The sequence below is a fragment of the Ovis canadensis genome, chromosome 21 (assembly GCF_042477335.2).
Source record: "Ovis canadensis isolate MfBH-ARS-UI-01 breed Bighorn chromosome 21, ARS-UI_OviCan_v2, whole genome shotgun sequence".
NCBI classification, from domain to species: Eukaryota; Metazoa; Chordata; class Mammalia; order Artiodactyla; family Bovidae; genus Ovis; species Ovis canadensis.
The window spans coordinates 47,921,291-47,941,919 of NC_091265.1; the positions used below are offsets into that span (position 1 = coordinate 47,921,291).

At 50.3% G+C, this 20,629-nt stretch overlaps 1 protein-coding gene across 8 annotated transcripts in view; it reads left to right on the plus strand.

Annotated features, from left to right (window-relative positions):
* FLI1 (Fli-1 proto-oncogene, ETS transcription factor) overlaps positions 1–20,629 on the plus strand; it is a 139,213-nt gene that overhangs the window by 68,836 nt on the left and 49,748 nt on the right. For all 8 annotated transcript variants that reach the window (XM_069565469.1, XM_069565467.1, XM_069565468.1 and 5 more), the window contains 2 exons: positions 9,912–10,123; positions 18,805–18,959. In XM_069565469.1, coding sequence (XP_069421570.1) covers positions 9,912–10,123; positions 18,805–18,959 — 367 coding nt within the window. The remainder of the gene's footprint in view (positions 1–9,911; positions 10,124–18,804; positions 18,960–20,629) is intronic.

Genomic DNA, 20,629 nt, shown 5'->3' on the forward strand with positions numbered 1-20,629 from the left:
TTCCCTTAATTTATTAAACTCCATTAAATAAAGTACTTTCATCTGCAAAGGATTCCAATTCCATCTTCTAGGAACTTGGCTGACTGCCTTACGCCGGGCCGGTCATGGCAGAAGCTCCCCCCCTTCCCCAGTTAGTGAAGGTTTAAGTGACAAGGTGGCTGGTAGAAGACTGGAGGTGGGGGTGGGGATGGGATTAGAAATTTCAATAGGCTACTTTAGAAATCAGCCTGGCACTCTGAGTTTCCAGGGCCATTTTGGCTATGCGACACAACCCCGGATGGGGCGAGACCGAGTTGCCAAACTGGGAACAGTTTGGGGGAAGAGGTTAAGCTTTGCAGTTGGGCTACAGATTGGAGAATCACTAGTTGAAGGATCTAAGGCAAGCGCTGAGCCTCTGGACACTTGGGTTTCTTTTCAATAATGGGAGGATCCTAACATCCTCGGGCTTCCCAGGTGGTGCTAGCGGTCAAGAACATAAGAGACGTGGGTTTGATCCCTGGGTCGAGAAGATTCCCCTGAAAAAGGAAGTGGCAACTCACTCCAGTATTCTTGCCCAGGAAATTCCATGGACAGAGGAGCCTGGCGGGCTACACAGCCCATGGGGTCGCAAAGAATCAGACGCAACTGAGCACACGTGCACACATACCATAGTTAATTTATTCAGCTGCCCTAGGTCTTAGATGCAGCATGCAACATTTTTCACTGTGGTGTGCGAACTTCTGTAGTTGTGGCGCGTGGGCTTAGTTGCCTCGTGACATGTGAGATCTTAATTCTCCAACCAGGGATTGAACCCACATTCCCTGCATTGGAAGGTGGATTCTTAACCACTGGACCAACCAGGGAAGTTCCCTGCCACCTTCCACTTGTGGAGGTACCATAAAGTCCCCTTAGGGTTCACAGGGAGGGGAATAGACATGGCCTCTTGGTGGGGAGTGGCCAAGATTGGAAATCCTGCTGTGGCCGTTTTGGGGCAAAGACAACCTTCCTGACCTGAGTGGGAGCACCTGCAGTGCTCTGTGCTAAAGAGCTTTCAGATCATTCTGGGTGATTGATCGATGTCTTCACCTTCTTCCTGATCCATCATTGCCAATCATGTGCCTCCTCTTCCCTTTTGTACCTGCCTTCCCTGTATTGGAAAAAAATGAGTCAGAATCAGGCATAGGGCTGGCTGTTAAAAAGGAGGGAGAAGCCGAAGGTTTGAGCGATCTCATAGGAGCCACCTCTCCTGACACTTCAGCTGTGACTGTGCTGAGCATCGTCCACGCCCACCCCCCGCCCCCCACCCCTCCCTGCCCTGCCCCCACACACGCTGCTGCAGAGCCTGCTGATTTCCAAAAACAGAGAAGCCGGAGGACTTTGCTCCCTGGAATCCTGTCTGCAGTGTATATGCTCTCTGGCTGCCAGGAGAAGGGACTTTATGTCATTATGCAAAGAATGTAATAAAAAGCCACAACTCGTGGCTTCCTGTGGTGACCCAGGGATTAGCTTTCCCGAGGCCTGGTCTGGGAGTCTTGGACTCCTGGAGCAGAGGCAGCGAGCGGCAGGGAAGTCAGTCTGGTCGATTTTGACATCTTTCAAATTGCCTCTAGCATAGCTCATCGGCCACCGGAAGTTGTCCTTACAAGACTTGGGGCGGCACTGGGGAGAGGTGGGCAGCAAACCAGTGTAGGGTTGGTTGTTCTGGGGCCCCATCTTTTGGGTCATTCCCTGTACTAGAAATAAACACTCAGCCTCATTGTAAGAATCAGGGTCTCCTCCTCCTCTAACTCCATCTGGCCCATCGCTGTGGCTCCCGTGTGTCCTTCCTGCACATGGACTATGGCAGACACTTCTTTCCTGCCCTCCTGCAGAGAATAGGGGACGTCTCACATCACCCTCTTCAGCCTTTGCTGGCTGCTCCAGAGGCTTTTCCCTCTTTGCCTCCATCTCTGCTAAGCTGTCTGGGGACGTGGTCCTCGGTTCATCACTAATGTCAGCCAGGCCGTCATGTGGCCAGGCTCTGACCACATCCCCCCCATCGCTCAACTGATGTGAGTGTAGAAAATAGGCCTGGACTTAATCTAAGGAAAACAAATGGTGGGAGACACATCTGCTGGTATTTAAAAAAAAAAAAAGGAAAAGAAAAGAAACAAAATGTATACATGACAAATTCCGAAATAAGGGAAGTTTATTTATTTATGAATTCACAGTCATGCACGCGGCATTCTTCTGATACTTACTGCAGGACTGATACAGGGACAGCGGGATGAGTGGGTGCTGCTACTGCCTCCTGTCTTTTGCAGGATTTCTGAGCCTCATCTGTGCCTCCTAGAGGCCTGAATTTACAAACTAGAAAGAGAGAGCAGACTGAGGCTGCAAGGAAACAGTCTGATGGTTTGCATGGAGGAGAAGCACAGAGTAAGAAGTAAGCTCTCTTCTCTAGAAGTCTGTGGAATCCACATTTCAAATCTGTTACCTCCAAAGCTGCTCGTTTTGAACCCAAGGCAAACTTGGTTGCTTTTAAGTAGCCAACACATTTGAGAAGGTGGTACCTCTCTGGTTTTGTCTGTCTCCCTTCTCCAAACCGCATCTCCAACCCAGAGGTTCCCATGGCATTCCCGTGGAATCTTTCAGCATCGTACTTCTTTTTGAATTTTTAAAAAATTTTATTTATATTCTTTTGGCTGTACGGGGTCTTAGTTATGGCATGTGGGATCTTTTAGTCATGGCACGCAAGATCTAGTTCCCTGACCAGTGATCGAACCTGGATCACCTGCATTGGGAGTGTGGAGTCGTAGCCATTGGACCACCAGGAAAGTCCCTAAAAAAAATTTTTTTTTGTTTGCTATGTCTTAAGAACTTTAGTAGTGTGTATGTGTGCTCAGTTGCGTCTGACTCTTTTGCAACCCCTTAAACTGTAGCCTGACAGTCTCCTCTGTCCATGGGATTTCCCAGGCAAGACTACTAGAGTGGGTCACCATTTCCTTTTCCAGGGGATCTTCTTGACTCAGGATTTGAATTCACATCTCCTGTTTTGGCAGGTGGATTCTTTACTACTGAGCCACCTGGGAGAACTTTAGGCACTTGATTCAGGGAGTTCATTTATATTATCTCATTTTATACTTATTCTAAATCTGCCAGCTTAGGGACTGTTATCATCCCCATTCTACAGATGAGAAAATGACCTTTGTAAAGTATAAATGAATTGCACTAGGTGGTATATTGTTGAGTAACTGATGGAACTTGGATTGGAACTCAAATCTCTCTGACTCCGAAGATCGGGCTTTAGGTCTGTTTCAACAAACATAAGAGTTACCCTCAAAGAGGTGACAGTCTAACCGGGAGGTGGATGGTCATGGTTCAATGCCCAGACAGCAGATCTGAATTAGAATCCCAGGTCACATTCAGTTGCTGTGTCACCTGAGCTCATTAGTTCACTTCTCTGAGTATCTGTTTCCTCATCAGAAAAAAACAGAGGTGATAACAGCACATCCCCTATAGAATTGCAGGGAGAATTAAATTAGATCGCTCAAGGAAAATGTACTTAATAAATAATATGATAATCATCTGCTACTTTGATCTCTCTTCTGTAGTGAGATGTATTAGAAGTGATATGTATTTAAGGCAACCTTACCCAAACTGGGTAAAAAGGAGAATCTGCACCAAGACAAGTGCCCCCTGGCTGTGCATGTCCGCAGGCTCCCAGAGCCAGCAGGGGATCCTGGGAAGGAAGGCTGACATGGTTTGGTCAGCATTTTTACAGCCAGTATTACCATCCTGTTAGCTCGGAACTCAAGCTGCCGCTCCAAGACGTTGCCCTTGCCTAAGTGCTCTAGTAAATGGGTCAAATAGGATGCTGATGTGCTCGACTATTTCCCTATTTGGAGTCCAGGAGCCCTGTGCTTCCCTCTGGCTCTAGGACCTCCCTCTGGCTCTAGGATACAGTGGTGAGAGGCCAGAGCATCCTGATGAGCATCCTTTTGTTCCCAGCATGAAGCAGAGAGAAGTCATGTGCTTCGTAGAATCCAGTTACTAAGCAGTTCAGGGCTGACTTCACAGGGACAGTGATGGGGACCATGAAGACCTCAGACTGAGACCACATAAGGGATTAGGGCCCTGCCTTCTGTCCTTCCCACTAAAGGCAGTTTCCCTGCAGAGTGCTCTGTGGCGACCTAGACTCAACAAGTCTTTGAAGAATCACTTGTCTCCCTCTGCATGAAGGGATCAGTGTCATTCCCAAAGTCAAATGGAGAAGTGAAGGAACCCAGGCACTCTGACAGTAGTGTGTGAACTTTCATGCTGATACTCTCTATATTCAGCCCATCCTCTAGAGTTAAGCATTTAGAAACCATCCCTCAGTGTAAAAGACTTGAACACCAACTGTGGACTCATTCCTGTAAAGAGTTGTAAGTACTAGTAAAGCATTTCACATTGAAACTTTTATAAGCTTTACGTATTTAAGTAAAAGTAAATGCCTTCTGAGCTTCCCTGGTGGCTCAGTGGTAAAGAACTCAGGTGCCAATGTAGAAGACATAAGAGACGCAGGTTCAGTCCCTGGGTTGGGAAGATCCCCTGGAGAAGGGAATGGCTACCCACTCCAGTATTCTTGCCTGGAGAATTCCATGGAGAGAGGAGCCTGGCAGGGTACAGCCCATGGGCTCACAAAGAGTCAGACATGACTGAGAGACTATACAACAAGCAACAACAAAAACAAACAAAACAGCTTCTAAGACATGGAGAAAATAGCAACAGCCACACATAGGTAATAAGTTACAAGCATGTCATTGATCTGTCTGCCTTCTCAGCTGAGAAAAGCAGCCCCTTGGTGCCCGCCCCCTATCAGTTCACCCCCAGGGACTCCCGGACCCCCAGTGGGGACACGAAGCTGTAGCACAATACGATGGCAGCCCTCAGTCTACATTGTGCCCCTGTGGTGTCTTCCTGTTCTATGTCTGTCTCCCCGAAATGCACCCACCACCCCCAAGCAGTTTAGAGGAGACCTGCCATTGGCCACAGAGACTGTACTGCGGGTGTGGTCTCTGGACAGCCTCGAAGCGCTCAGCCTTACTTTCTTTTAAGACTTTTTTTTCCCAGGTGGACCATTTTAAAGTCTCTATTGAATTTATTACAGTATTGCTTCTGTTGTTTATGTTTTGGTTTTTTGGCCCTAGGTATGAGGGATCTTAGCTGCTTGACCACAGATTGAACTCACGCCCTCTGCATTGGAAGGCAAAATCTTAACCACTGGACCACCAGGAAGCCCCTGCACTCAGCCTTGTGTGGCAAAGCGATGCTATTTCCTTTCAGATGCAAATCTCCCCAGCGCTTATGTTCCACCTGAATCCCAAATCAGCTTGTCTGGGCCCTGGTCTCCCCACATGTATGATTTGCATTGATGGTCCTCATGTCCCCCGCCGCCCGACTTGTGTTCGGTTTTCTGATTCAGTCCAGGCCAGGCAAGGAACCATTCTCCTGCATTTTCTGTCTCTCCCCAGCTTCTCCCAGTCACCAATTCTTTTCTACACATTGTGATGAAATTTGTTTAAAAAAGCATTTCACTATGAATGGTTGCAAACGGGTGTGTGTGTGTGTGTGTGTGTGTGTGCACACGCGCACATATGTGCATCTACCCAAGCAGTATTCTCACTAGGCCTTTAAAAGTTCAAGTGAGTCAGAGGGCATTATTATCAAGGAAGGTTTCACGGAGTAAGGGAGATTTCACTCACCTACAAAATGGGTAGAATTGGATGTGCGCCCGGCCAAGAGGGCAAAGCAAGGGTGCTCCGAGCGCAAGGACTCACAAAGTCAGACACAGGCGGCCACTGAGGGCCCGTTAAGTGGAGCTGTGGGAACAGTGAGCCTAGGGCAGGAGCTGCGTGCGGAAGTCGTGAACCGGGACCACGGATGGTGGGCAGCTGCGGCGACACCTCATGCTGGGGCAACAGGCAGACAAGAACAGACTCGTGATGACTGACGTCCAGGGATGCTCTGGGAGGGTTCTGAGCTCTGGTTGTCTACAGCTCGCAAGGGAGCTGGATCTGGCAGGGGAATGAGCAGGGTGACCTGGGTGAGGGGGCATATGCTGGAAGAGAAAAGAGGCAGAAAGAGAAAAGCAGACGGAATCGCTGGCAGGGCTAGACAGAGGACAGGAGATGTGTCCTGGAGTAAACCAGGGTCCTCTCCTCCCATGGCGTAGCTCCTTGACTGGAGTTTTCTTTGACTGTGAACTAAACTATTCCAGAATGAGTTCAAACCAGTTTTGTACCATTTACCACACTGCACTTTGTTCTATAGAATATTCTTTCTCATCTGCTTGAGAGGTCTCTCCATGGTCAGCCTCTGGAAACCCTGGCTTGGTCTTATCTGTCCTCCATTGCAACCTCTTTGCTGTGAATCCTGGTTTTGCCATCTGCTTGGTCTGCTGACTTGACAACCCTGCTTCTCTGCTTCCTGACCTGCCCTCTGCAGGGGTAGTGATGCTAGGTGTCTCTCGCCCTTTACCAGAGCATCACTATCACCTGTCCTGCCTCCCAGGCCTCCGTTATTCCTTCATTTTCTCCCCTAACCCAGAGTAAAGGAGATGGAAGAAATGCTTTAACTGGAAGCTCCTAGTTTTGTGCATGATCAAGCCATGCATGTGAGCCACTCTCCATGGCCAAAGACAATGCCTGATTCCTTAGGTATAGTCTCTTTCTGTAGCAGAACTAATGAATGTCTACCACCTCTATCACCAAAAGGGCATTCATAGTTTCTATCGGGTAATGCATCTTGGCTCCTGGTATAGAAAGAACCCCAGGAAGTTCATGGGCTCACACTCAGCCCTCTGCAAGATAACAATGCCACACTTTTCAACTTGGAACCATATGTGCTTGGCTACCCATACCCCTGGTTTGGGATGTGCAGTCAGGGCGGATCCCTAATTGAAAAGAACAATGGAGAAAATAACCAACAGACAAATGGCTTCAAGAAGCACAGCTCCCCTCTGAACATGGAACCAGGTATCTTTGTCTGCCGTGGAGAGTGGCTCACATGCATTCCTGATCATGCACAAATCTAGGAGTTTCCAATTAAAGCATTCCTTCCGTCTGCTTTCCTCTGGGTTAGGGGAGAAGATGAAGAAATAACGGAAGCCAGGAGGCCTGGGAGGCAGGACCAGGGCTAGTGATGCTCTGGTAAGGGGCAAAAGACAACAAACATCATTATCCCTGCAGAGGGCAGGTCAGGAAGGAGAGAAGCAGGTTGTCAAGTCAGCAGACCAAGCAGATGGCAAAACCAGGGTTCACAGCAAAGAGGTTGCAGCAGAAGACAGAGTGGCATAGGACAGCTGGTGGAGATTGAAGGAACCCAGCTGATTTCAGATCTGAGTCAAGGGACCCCCCTGTCCTTTCCACACTCTGCCAGCAGCTCAGCTTTGAAACTGCCGTCTCTGGCCATGTCTACACCCTGCAAAGCCTCCTGTGCAGGAGCAGACTTCCTGGACTGTGTTCCAGTAATTCTTCCTTGATCCCAGCCGGAAACAGCCACAGAAGAGCCTTTCCCTTTGAAGTATGGCTGTCCTTCTGCTGGGGTTGAGAATGGGCCTGGGAGAAAGTTAGCTGGTAGAATGGATTGTAATTTTATAGGTCTGGGGGCAAAGGTGTCACAGGGCTGCCACAGAAAAATGCCACTGACAGGGTTCATGCAACAGAAATGTATTTTTTTCTCACAGTTCTGGAAGCTGAAAGTCCCAAGTTGGGGTGCTGGCAGGTTATGAGATCTCTCTCCTTGGCTTGCAGATGGCTGCCTTCTTGCTGTTTCTCCACTTGGTGGTCTTGCTGTGCCTACCATTCCTGGTGTCCCTCTGTGTGTTCAGATACTCTCTTCTTTTTTTTTCATTTTCATAGAAAAAATTTTTATTAAAAAATTTTTTTTCAAACTTTAAACATTTTGTTTCGGGGTATGGCCGATTCATGATATTATTATAGTTTCAGGTGAACAGTGAAGGGACTCAGCCATACATATACATGTATCCATTCTCCCCCAAATTCCCCTCCCATCTAGGCTGCCATATAACATTGAGCAGAGTTCCATGTGCTTTGTTCATTATCCATTTTGAATTTAGCAGTGTGTATGTGACGTTCCCAGACTCCCTAACTATCCCTTCCCCCTGGCAACGATAAGTGGGTTTTCTAAGTCTGCGAGTCTCTCTTCTATTTTGTAAGCAAGTTCATTTGTATAATTTCTTTTTAGATTCCACATATACAGGATGTCATAGGATATTTTTCCATCTCTGTCTGATATTTCACTCAGTATGACACTCTCTAGGTCCATCCATGTTGCTGCAAATGGCATTATTGCCTTCTTTTTAATGGCTGAGGAATATTCCATTGTATATATGGAGCACATCTTCTTATCTATTCCTCTGTCAGTGGACATTAGATTGTTTCCATGTCTTGCTATTGTAAACAGTGCTGCAATGAACACTGAAGTGCATGTATTCTTTTGGATCATGTTTTTCTCCAGACACATGCCCAGGAATAGGATTGCATCACGATCACTTTCATGGCAGTGCTATTTTCAGTTTTGTATGGAGCCTCCATACTGTTCTCCTTAGTGACGGTACCAATTTACATTCCCAGCCATATTGAATTAGGACCCACCCAAAGGGCCTTGTTTCAACTCAATCATCTCTTTAAACATCTTATCTCCAAACACAGGTTCTTAGGAACTGGGATTAGGGTGTCAACATATGAATTTTAAGGGAACAATTCAGACCTTACCAGGTCTGAGAGAGACCTGCTGGCCTAAGAGAACCTTTACTTGAAACTGAAAACCAGCAAAGGTAACTTTATTGGGTGTCACTATGTGCCAGCGACCGTTCTGGGCATTTCTCCCATAATATTACATCTCATCTCCAAGATTACAGATGGTATTGATTATAATTAATCCTAGATTATAGATTGTGACCTCCTTTTCTGAAGTGTGATCAACTTAATTTGGTGGAACTGTGTGACCTAGTGACCACCACACCCCAGGCCATGACCTGGTCCTGGTGATTTGCTGTGACCGGGATGGAGGGGAAGGGTTTCATTACCTTGCTCTGCTTGCTAGATGTCTGGAAAGTGCGACGCTGCCTTTCTCCATCTGTCATCTCCCCTATCCCAGCAGCTGATGGGACAGCACACGTGGGAAGTCCAGCCTTGACCCCCCACCCCCACCTCACATCCACAGAGCTGAGACTCCACCCTCTTTCTTGGGTGGGCAGAATCATCCCACTTAAGACTGGAAACTGTCATCTCAAGGAGTCAGGCAGGAAGGGATGATGGAGCACTCTGTGCCAGGGAAGCAGGCAGTCCCCTACCCGGATCTCTGATATGTAAGAAGCTCAGCACATCCTGGAGCATGTCTAAGCAAACAAGCTAGACACCTGTACCAAGGCCTTCTCATTTAATCACCCATCACCTCTGAGAAAGCTATTCTTATGCCTGTTTACAGAGAAGGAAACCGAAATGAGAGTGGCCCCACCCTTCCCCTGTGTGACCTTGAGCCACATACTTAACCTCTCCGGGTGGGTCTCACTGGCCTCACCTGTAAGAGCAATGCTCCCTCTCATATGCCCTGTAGCTTGGTGGCTTCCTGGCCAGTAAGGGGCATTTCCGTCGATCTGTTTCAAGCACCACCCCAACATCACATGTGTGTGCTTAACCATTCTTCTTAGCCTCAGCCTCCCCACCCTCCTTTCTGGGGGTTCCAGCCTACAGAACCAACAGGGGAACATACTCCTGGGGGTCCCCATTCCTTGGCCCAGACTCCCTCCTCACCCGGGGTCATCTGCAGAGAACACATCAAGCTTGCATAATTGTGGGCCAGCCTGCCGGTTCCCAGGGAGGGTGGGGGAGAGTGACACTGGCTAAAGAGTGACCTGGGGCTCTGTGTCCTTCTCTGCCCTCCAGGAGGCTCTGTCGGTGGTGAGCGACGACCAGTCCCTCTTCGACTCCGCGTACGGAGCGGCGGCCCACCTCCCCAAGGCCGACATGACCGCCTCCGGGAGCCCCGACTACGGCCAGCCCCACAAGATCAACCCCCTTCCCCCGCAGCAGGAGTGGATGAACCAGCCGGTGAGGGTCAACGTCAAGCGCGAGTACGACCACATGAACGGGTCCAGGTAAGCCCGCTGGACCCATGCTGCTGGGATGGGGCCGGCGGAGGCTGGAGGCCTGGGACTGTGTCAGAGATCTGGCGGGAAGTATGTCTGCGGCAGACGGAGCTCTGGTGCTGGGCCGGGCAACTGAGCCAGGCTTTAGTGAGCTGGGGTGAGAGGGCTCCTTGGGGTGGGGCGGCACAGAGCCAGGGAGCCCTCTGGTTCTCTGGGCCCCAAAGCAGCCTTCAGGCCCAGGACACTAACAGACACTTTTGTAACACCTGCTTTATGTCAGGCCCAGGCACCGCCCCTCTTGGGGATAATTCAGTAATAAGATACTCTTCTGTTTCTTGTTGAAGATACTTGACCTCTCTGGGTGGGTCTCATCAAAGCAAAGATGAGCAAACCGTCCTTCGATTTAAAGTCTAGGACGATGACAAAGATGAACAAATCTGAGGGCTCCCTGTGGGAGGGAGGGCACACTTGGAAAGTGGGTTGGGACTTGGTGCTGCCCAGGGCCGATAAGACTTTGATCATAGAGATGGACAGGAGAGAACCGCAGAGAAGGAGAGCACACCTGGGGGCCGGGCGGCCCAGGCTGGAGTCCTGGCTCTGCCTGTGGACCAGTCACTGCTCCCTCTGAGGACCAGCTGCCTCCTTTCTGCACGGCTGGAGCATCGGTTTCCCATAGGCTTGTTACAAGGGTCAACCCTGATACTCTAGGAGAAGTGTCCCAGGGCAGGGCCCAGGAAGTGACCCATCCCGGGACTCAGAAAGTGCTGGCTATCCTGAGGGTGACTGTCACGAGTGAAGTTTGAAAGCTGAGAAAATGTTAGTCTAGTTCATGAAACATCAGGCAAGCACAGGGAGATAAAAATAGAGACCAAGGGAGCCCTGATTGGCTGGCTAAGAAAACAGGGAATTTATTCCACGTGCAGATGCCGATTTGACATGACATTTGAACATCATCAGACCTGTGACTGAACACTTGAAAGCTGGGCATCATGGTATACAGTGAGTGGGGAGGGGAGAGTCAGAAAGATAAGAAGTTAGTGAAATATTCCAGGTAGGAAATTACAAAATTCTGAACTAGAGTCATGGCACTGATTGTAGAAATGAAAAGGGGAAGACACATGAGGGACATAACAGAGGGATAATTAACAGGACTCAGGTTGATAAATATTGCACTGGGGGCGGCGGCAGGGGAAGGGGGTTTGTGCGAGGAAAGAATTGAAGATTAGCAAAGGTTGGGTGTCTTCCAAGAAGGATGGTGCCAGTGGCACCCACAGGAGTGGGAGGAGAAAAAGCTTTGAGAAAGGATGTCAGCACCCCTGTGAGATGCATCAGGAGCCATCAGTAAGTAGGACATCATATAAAAACATCTATGAGTTACTGGAAACAGATCAGATACTACTGGGGGATGCAGTTGGAATTTAGACTTGGGTTTCATCACTCAAGAGTTCTGCCTGTGCTGGCAGATGAGGTCAAGGAGCAGACAAGACTAGAGACAGCAGGAGAAGGGGGTGCTCGTGTGGTGGGCACCCCCCCCAGAAGGTCCTGGTCTCAGACCTGCCTGTGAATACACCTGGCCCCACCACACTCCAACCCCACTAACCAACACCAGCCCCTGGGATCCCAGCCACTTTGCTGGCATAGAGGATTTCAGGGAGGCTTAGGGGTTCTGAGCCAGGAGCCCGTCTGGTGAGTCCCTCCACAGAGATAATGAGGGTACTGACTCACTCTCGGTGGAGGGAAGTCAGAGTTTGTCAGTCTTTCCACATCACCATTTGCTCTCCATCTGCCTCCCATGAGGTCCATATTGTATTTACATCTTGACCTAGAGAGGCCTGGTGAGCTGTAGTCCATGTGCTCACAAAGAGTTGGGCACAACTTAGCGACTGAACAACTAGAAAGACATATTGAGCTTTGAGGGGGTAAATGACTTGCCTAAGGATTCAAAGGTACAGTGAATCCTTTTCAAAGGTGCAGAGCTGGCCCTGCACCCCAGCTCTCTGATCCTGGCCCCGTGGCCACTCTTTCCATCCCCTCCGCACCCACCTGCACCCACCCCACATGTGGACATCATTCAGCAAGCCTTCCCACATGGGCTTGACCATGGCACTCCCAGTGCTTGCTGACAGTCTAGACTCACCCTTGGACAAGCTGGAGGCTGAGTCCAACCCCTGTTCACCTCCACCGCCCACCCATCAAAGCCAGCAGCACCTCTCCTTCTAGGCCATCTGGGAGCCTCCTCCTTCTTCCCCTTCCTCCTCTTGCCTTTCTGACGTCTCCTCATCAGACAGCAGCCTGAGTCTTCTTTTCAAAACATTTGCCCTTCTTGCTCAAAATCCTTTCATGGCTTGTGCTTCAGGGAAGCCTCAAGTACTGTCATATATGAATCCTGAGCAGAGGAGGTCCCCCCAGAGAAATCAGTTTTCAGAACCCCCTCACCAGCTCCACCGAGGCTCCTCCCATCACACCAGACGCCAGCTGGAGGGGAGCTGCGTGAAGACCCTGGAGACCAGACATGGTATCTACCTGGCTCTGGTTTCACAAAGCAGCCCCTGCTTCTGATCTGCTGGTCTTGACCAGGGCCAGGAGCTGGTGACAGCGTAGGTTCAGAAACTGATGTCTCCTCGCCCCTCCTGTGAAACCAAGACGATGCAGTGGACTCTTGAGAATCAGGCAGGCTAGGTCTAGACATCACCAGCACCTCATAAACATCTAAGTGCTCTCGTGGAAGCTGGAGTGGGCAGCAGGGAGCCAGGGTTTTCATAAAAAAATGTCTTTGCTTAGGATGGAACCCGGTCGGATCACATTCTTGGATCACGCAACAAAGAACCAGCGTGATGAAGCAGATGCCGCCCTATTTAAATCTCTCATCTGCCACGTTGTGCTTCTGTCCTTTCAGTACCACTGATGATGTGCTTTTAGTGCAGAAGATAATTCCTAACTTCAGATGAAAAAAAAACAGAGTATAAAACTTGGGATTTCTTGGCTCATACACTGAATCTATGCTGTCCAAGGCAGTAGCTACTGGTCATAGATGCTGCTTTGGAGCACTTGAAATATAACCTATCCAAAATGGGCATGTGTTTGATGTGTATGTTAATACACTGGCTTTAGGAGACTTAGTGTAGGAAAGAAGTGAAATACATCATTAATTTTTTTTATATTGATGATGTTGAAATGATCATCTTCAGCCTGTACTGAATTAATATATTTTAATATATTATTAAAATTAATTTAACCTTTTTTATTTTAAAAATGTGGCTACTAGAAAATGTTACATTATATATGTGGCCCCTTCGACTGGACAGGGCTGGGTTAGCATGTTTTGGACCAATTCAGGGCTTCCCCGGTGGCTCAAACTGTAAAGAAGCTGCCTGAAATGCAGGAGACCCTGGTTCGATCCTTGGATCAGGAAGATCCCCTGGAGGAGGGCATGGCAACCCACTCTAATATTCTTGCCTGGAGAATTCCATGGACTGAGGAGCCTGGTGGGCTATAGTCCATGGGGTCGCAAAGAATCAAATACAACTGAGCCACTAACACATTTGTGGCACTTTGTTATAGCTGCCCTAGTAGATCAACAAAGTACCCAAAGATGTATTTCTCTCTTCTCTTCATGATTCACGGTGAATTCTCCCCCACGTTCTTTGATAACTTGGAATTCTGAGTTACTTGATGCTTATCAGAGACCCTACAGATATTTATGTCTCTAGAGGAGGTATTCTGTGTGCCTAAAGCTACAAGGTCCTTCTTGCTTCTGATGCTGCCAGTAAGTCATCCAGGCCGGTGGAGAGACTGAGATCTGAGGAGCTCACAGAAATTCGATCTTGCCCACGTTGGGGCAGGTTTGCCCCCTTTCTCCCTACCTTCCGCTTGTGGTTAAATCTGTTACCATGAATTGTTCTTCAAACAGTGTGACCCATAGGCTCTGTGCTGGATGTAGACTTCAGCAAGTTGATCCAAGCTGTGGTCTGCAACTAACTCTCAGCTGCATCCTTTCTCAACCACGAGTTTGGGGGAAAACATCCCATGAAGGAAAAAATATATATATCAGCTTACGGATCTATTGCTTGCTTGCCAGAATTGCTGGACCAGAGTTCACTGTTAGTCTGCCCTGACACTGCCTAGCCTGGCCAGCAGGATCCAATGCCCTTATTAGACACCTGCAGACTTAACATCCACACACAGGAGGACGAGCCTCACGCACCCTGTCACTTCTGACTCTGACTACACAGTCCCGTGCTAAAGTGCCTCCTAACACTCTGCACCTTGCAATGAGAAGCCTGTCAGGCAGAAAGGTGAATGGGAGGGGTACTCAGGGTTCTGGAGAAGCTGTGAGCATCTACTAAGTATAGGTTAGCGTGAGAGCTTTACTATGGGTGATTTCTTTTCTTGAAGTTTGCTTTTGCATCTCCTTTTCAAAAGTAAAAAGGTCACATACACACATCTCTGCATGGCTCCTACAGAAATCCTAAAGACACAGATTGGCACAATTTCCGCAGTATGCACGTGATGTAGAAGGCACACCAGATATTGCTAATGCTCCAACAGCCCTGGGGACCTCCTTTTAGCTGTGTGGACATTGGATATTCATCGACTGTAAGCCTGGGCTGCAGACCTGTGGGACTAGATCCCATACTCTTGAGTAAAGTTGCTCTCGGTTGAACCAGAAGGTAGAGAAGATGTTTACATACTTGAATGGGATTATCTTCAGGTAATTGGGCTACGCTGGTGGCTCAGTGGTAAAGAGTCCGCCTGCCAATGCAGAAGCCACAGGAAACGCAGGCTCGATCCCCTGGGTGAGGAAGATCCCTTGGGAGAGGAAATGCGAGCCCACTCTAGTTTTCTTGCCTGGAGAATCTCATGGACAGAAGAACCTGGCAGACTATGGTCTATGGGGTCACAAAGAGTCAGACATGACTTAGCGACTGAGCAACAACAACAATCTTCAGGCAAGGTCTTTGAAATCTCCTGTTATCCAAATGCTCAAGATTTCTCATTGTGTGTCAATCGCTTGACAGTCTGCGAGGCACTTTTGGAAACCAGCAGCTGTCTTTTTAAAGCAATGATCCCTGAACACAGAAATAAAACCAGAGGAGCAAAGACCTTGTGTCCTTTGGTGAAAATAAAGGACAAGGCTGCAGGGCCCACATAGCCTTTGCTGTGGCTTGCCAGCACAGTGTGGCTTTCTGAGCCATGGTTGAGCAGGACATGCTCTGAGTTACACTTTCAGAGCCACCACCTCCTCCCTGCTCCACTGTGGCAGCCGCTGGCCCTCCTGTCACCTGCCTCAGTGCTGTCAGCTGCCTGCAGACCCCAGCCCCATGCTAGCTGTAAGTGCAGGTCTCAATACAAGTCAGTAGCAGAGTGGGTGGGCTGAATGCAAAGCCTCCCCCCTCCATGCATGCCCCCCTTGTTTTCATCGGTCCTCTCCACAGGCACCAGCTGCCTCGCTTAAGAGCAGCCTTTATGCTGTGCTTCACCTGTATTCCTGGCTCCTTCCAATAGTTGGCTGGGCTCTTGGGAAGCCTGTGCTGTCTGCCCAGGCACAGAGTCCCGCAACCCCAGAGTGGAGGAGGGGCACAGCAGGTGGATGGGGAAGGCATGGCTTTCCTTCCTTCTCTCCTAGGAGTCAGAGGAGGGCCGGCCTGCACATGGCAGAGGTCCAGGGTGAGGGCCAGGACGTCTCCCTTAGGGTGCCCCTTTGCAGAGTCTGGGATCAAAGACAGAGCCTTGTTCCAGAAGACAAGCACCCAGGCAGGTGGGCGGTGGGCAAGCAGATCACCTTGCCCTGCCCGGCAGCAGAAGAGAAAGGAGGGCACAGAATCGTGGGAGATTCTGTGGGCCCGAAACGAAGAGGCCCCACCACTGGACGACCCCAGTGGCGCCTCCAGCTGGAAGGCCCAGGCTTGACTCTGTTCAGACGTCCTCCCTAGGGCACCCCCCCCTCCGCCCCACACCCCCAGCAGGCTCCTTCTCACCACGGTGCTCAGACTCCTTACCGAGAGAGGTACCAGGCAGCTTTTACTAAACGATTCCCTTATTCAGATTTTTATTTTTCTCTCCTCCTGGTACCAGTGACTGGCCCTGCCCTGGGGCGCCAATTGCATAAGGGGCCATTTCACTGCGATGCTTTCTGAGGTCCGACTTCTCACCTCTGAGTGCCCAGAGTTCTCTTTTGGGCTAAGAAATCCCCAGAGGCCCAGCTGATGGTGGAAAAGAATGTTCACAACTCATCTATTTCTCCGATGTTCCCAAAGAGAGATGCAGCCCACGGAGGGCAAGTCCCCTTCCGCCACACCCGCCCACCGCCCACCAGTCCCACCCCCACCCCCACCCCCCAACCCCCACCCCAGACGCCGCCCCCTCACAGAAAAGTGCTCTCCGTCTGCCCAGCGGGGGGAACCGTGTGCTCTGGCAGCCCCACCCTCGGCACGGCCTCTCCCAGCCAGTGAAAACGTTGCTGTCTTGGTTAAAGGCCAACTTAATCCTCCAAACTTCGGCTGCACTTGGGTTGTTTCACAATGGACAAGTATGCTGGGGAAGGCTGCCAGGCCGTGGTGGCGGTGGTGTGTGTGTGTGTGTGCGGGTGCGGGCCTGTGCTTGCGTGCATGTGTGTGTACACGCCTGCACGCGTAGCGTATGTGCCCGTGTGCGTGTGCCTGCACCGGTGGCGTCGGCGCCTCTGTGCGCATGTGCCCACTTGCGGTTTGCTTGGACTAGGGTGAGGGGGACCCGGCCAGCTCCACCGGAGCTCAGCTCAGACGCGGGACTGGGGTCTTTCCGGGACTGCTTCATCTCAGGCCAAGTCCTGCTCCAGCAGAAGCCAAAGGGCCAAACCCTGGTGCAAAGCCCCGAAGTGCTACTGCCGCCCCTCAGACTGCCATGGGGACATTAAACCTTCAACAATCTGGGGCTCCGACGGCTGGTTCTTGGTTCTCTGCCTGGAAAAACAGTAGGCGAATAGTAAAACCTTAAATTCTAACATGTGTAAGTTATACATCTTATTTTCATTTTCAGCCCATGTTCCCCTCTGTAAGACATCAGGAAAAAATTACCGTCTGACTTCTAATATCTCAGTGGAGCATTTATCTCCCAGCTATGATAAGTGATCTTCAATATTTTTTTCCTTTCAGATTAAGAAACAAATTCATTTAATTTTCTTTATTGAATGTGCTCTGGCCTCCCCCCTCCCCTGCCGTGTCCCCACCCTCCTTCCCCTCTCCTCTCAGGCTCAGGGACCATTGCTTGCCTGCCCTCCACGTTGCTGCCTTTTCAGGATGGGTGGGTCCATCTGGCACAGCCCTGCTCCTCGCCTGCTCCTTTAGGCTTCAGCCTGGTCTGTTTCTGCCCACAGCAGAGAGAGGGAGGGCAGCGGCCAGACCTCTGGAAAGCCGATCGAGGTTCTGCAGCCCAGAGTTGGCCGTCTGTAATCTGAACCTTATCTGAACTCCTGGGTCTGAGGGCCTGGTTTGGAGCTCTTGTGAAGACTGGCTGTCTCCCAGGTTACCAGAACTGATGCTTCCTGCTCTGGACAACCGGGAGGGTGGGGTGGGAAAGCTGCAGCCTCTGCTTGGGCTCTAGTCATCTCCTTCGGCCCTGGCACTGGGGGAGTGGCTGAGTGGAAGTGGCAGGGCAGGATAGCACTGCCCTAGGCACACCCGGAGTCTGTGACCCCGATCTCTGGGTAGGTGATGTGTTTTGCCAGCCTGCTGAGGCACCAGCTGGTCACAAGGGAGATGTCAGCTTTGTCTCCAGACAGATAGATGCTCCCATGTTGCAAAATAGCAGGGACTAACCATGTACTTCTCTGGTTTTCTTAACCATAGGAAAGAGGTGTTAACCTTTGTCGTGTCGGACCTGGAGGGTAATGGGGAGATTCACATAGAACTCTCTCTGAAAAGCACGTTGAAATGATACACATGCAATAGTAATGAGTGATTCAGGACTCAGTGACTGTTCAGCCCCTCTGGAAGGCACTGTAGAGGATTGCTGTTGTTGTTTAGTCGCTAAAATGTGTCTGACTGTGCAACCCCATAGACTGTAGCCTGCCAGGCTCCTCTGTCCATGGAATTCTCCAGGCAAGAATACTGGAGAGGGTTGTCATTTCCTTCTCCAGGGCATCTTACCAACCTAGAGATCGAACCTGAGTCTTCTGCACTGGCAGGAAGATTCTTTACTGCTGAGCCACCAGGGAAGCCCACTATTACAGGATACTTGAGGTTAAAAAAAAAAAGAAAGCCATGGCGTCAATCCAGCCAGGGGAAGGGCACCTGCCAGACTAACCATCACACAGTGTGACAAGTCCTAGGGCCACAGCTGAAACAGGGTGCAATAAGAGTGGGGAGAGGCCTGTCTGGGAGCCAGGTCCAGCGCTTCTGCCTAGGGAGGGTAGGTCGCCTGGCCACAAGGCTAAAAGTGTCAGCTGCAGGCAGAGCCGAACTCAGAGGTCCAGACTCCAGTCTGAGGGCAGTGAGGCTGCCAGAAAGTGTTTAAGTACCGTAATTATAGGATTGGGCTGGGATTTGGAGAAAACTAGTGGCCGTGTGGATAGAAATAAGGCAGCGTCAGCAGCACCCCCGTCGCCCTTGTTCCACCCGGTAGGACTGGGCAGAGGCTCCACGGATGCTCTGGTGGCAGTGGCAACAGTGACACTGATGACTTCCCCTGAGCTTTGTCTCTTCTCGCTCCAGGGAGTCTCCGGTGGACTGCAGCGTCAGCAAGTGCGGCAAGCTTGTGGGCGGAGGTGAATCCAACACCATGAGCTACAACAGCTACATGGACGAGAAGAACGGCCCCCCTCCCCCCAACATGACCACCAACGAGAGGAGGGTCATCGTCCCCGCAGGTACTTTGGGAACCCTTTCACTGGCCACCCATGTCCTCAGTCTTCTGAGCTCGTCGTCCTGGGGGAGGGGCATCTACATCTTCCCCTGGCCTATTCTCTGTGGAAATGCTTAGCAGGGAAAGCTGCCCCTTCTTCCCTGGCCACCCTCCATGACAGCTTCCCAAATGTCACTGGAACCCTGACACACAGATTCGGGAAGCCCCGCCTTCAACAGGTCACGTCACACTTTCAACCCTCAGTGCCTGGTTCCACGGACAAGGCCTGCTGAGAGAGGAGAAGCAAGGTCTTCTGAACCCCAAAGGAATCCTGGGAACACCCAGACGTGCCCACCTTTGCCTTTAAGGACAAGAGTGGCCCGGAGTTCTGTCCTGTCCATCGGGCATGCACTTCCTGGCATCCGCAGGGTCCCACCTTTCCAGAATTACAGCCATCTCTTCCAGGTCCAAAATAGAAGCAACTATATTTAACAAAAGGAGTGCCTGAACATGTGCGCAGCACGCTTTGTCATTCTGTAAAAATAGGCTATTTTTCCTAGGTATCGGTACTGTTGGTCACAGAAAATAAAATCATTGTTCAGGCCTTCTGTGTGCTGGCTGGACACTGGCTGGCGAGCTCAGCTGCCTGCTTGAAAAGGGAGGAGAAACTACCCCGTGTAGAGTCCATGCCAGGTAGAAGGTGCCAGAGTGTTCAAATTTGAGGCAGTCAATGACTTACCAAAACAAGTTTACCCGAAAGGCAAACTCCTTCCATTTGGGAATGTGTAAATGAAGTTGTGAACGAGAGCCAAGGATTAGATGTCCCTTTGAGGTAATCCAGAGGAATTTGCGGGTCGGTCTGGAAGGTGTGGCTCTGTAACAGGCCGCTCCGTCCTCGGCCCTCTGTATTTCCTTTCCATGGGAAGCTGTGTGTCACCATCTCCTAGGACTGCAGACACATGCTTGTGCTCCAGGCCAGACTCCAGGTGGCAGGGGCAGGAGGGTGGGGACAGGGGAAGCAGGGGAGGGGTGGGCTCTCAAGTCTCTGTGCCCTGCAGGACTTGAAAACTGCTCATAAAGCATGTTTATTTCCTTCTTCCATAAACATGTGGCCACCCAGAGGAAGAGAAAGAATAGCTCCATATACTGAGTGCCTCCTGGTGCTGGGCACCATGCAAACAGCTTCATCGTTGTGATGTTACTTCTGTCTCTAACATCGAGAAAGAAGCATCTGTATCTGATCGCCCCTCCCTCGGGACACCAGCTAGGAATGTTTAGCTCAGGTGCATCTGTGAGAGCCAAGAGAACTGTGCCTTCTCCCTTCTCATAGAAAGAAGGCAGAAATGAAACTGAGCTAAAACTGGCCTGGAGAGAAACTTCTGGACTCCCCACATTGGAGCCAAGCCTGTCCAAGCCTTTGCTCACTTGGAACCAAACTCTCCCCCACCACCGCCCCCCGTTTCTCTCAACAGTGGCCAACATAGGGAGGAAATCTTGAGGACAGAAGAGTTAGGGGGCCAGAGGTTGTCTCTGAACCAAATGTTGACAGCATCTCATTTCCGAAGTCACTTTGGGGAGAAGACAGGGGAAAGAAGGGAGGGGAATGACCAGACTGGTTGACCCTTCAACTCTGAAGTGGTGTTGAAGTACTTTTGAAAAGATAATCAAGGTGGCAGTCTTAGGGGGCCAAGGTCA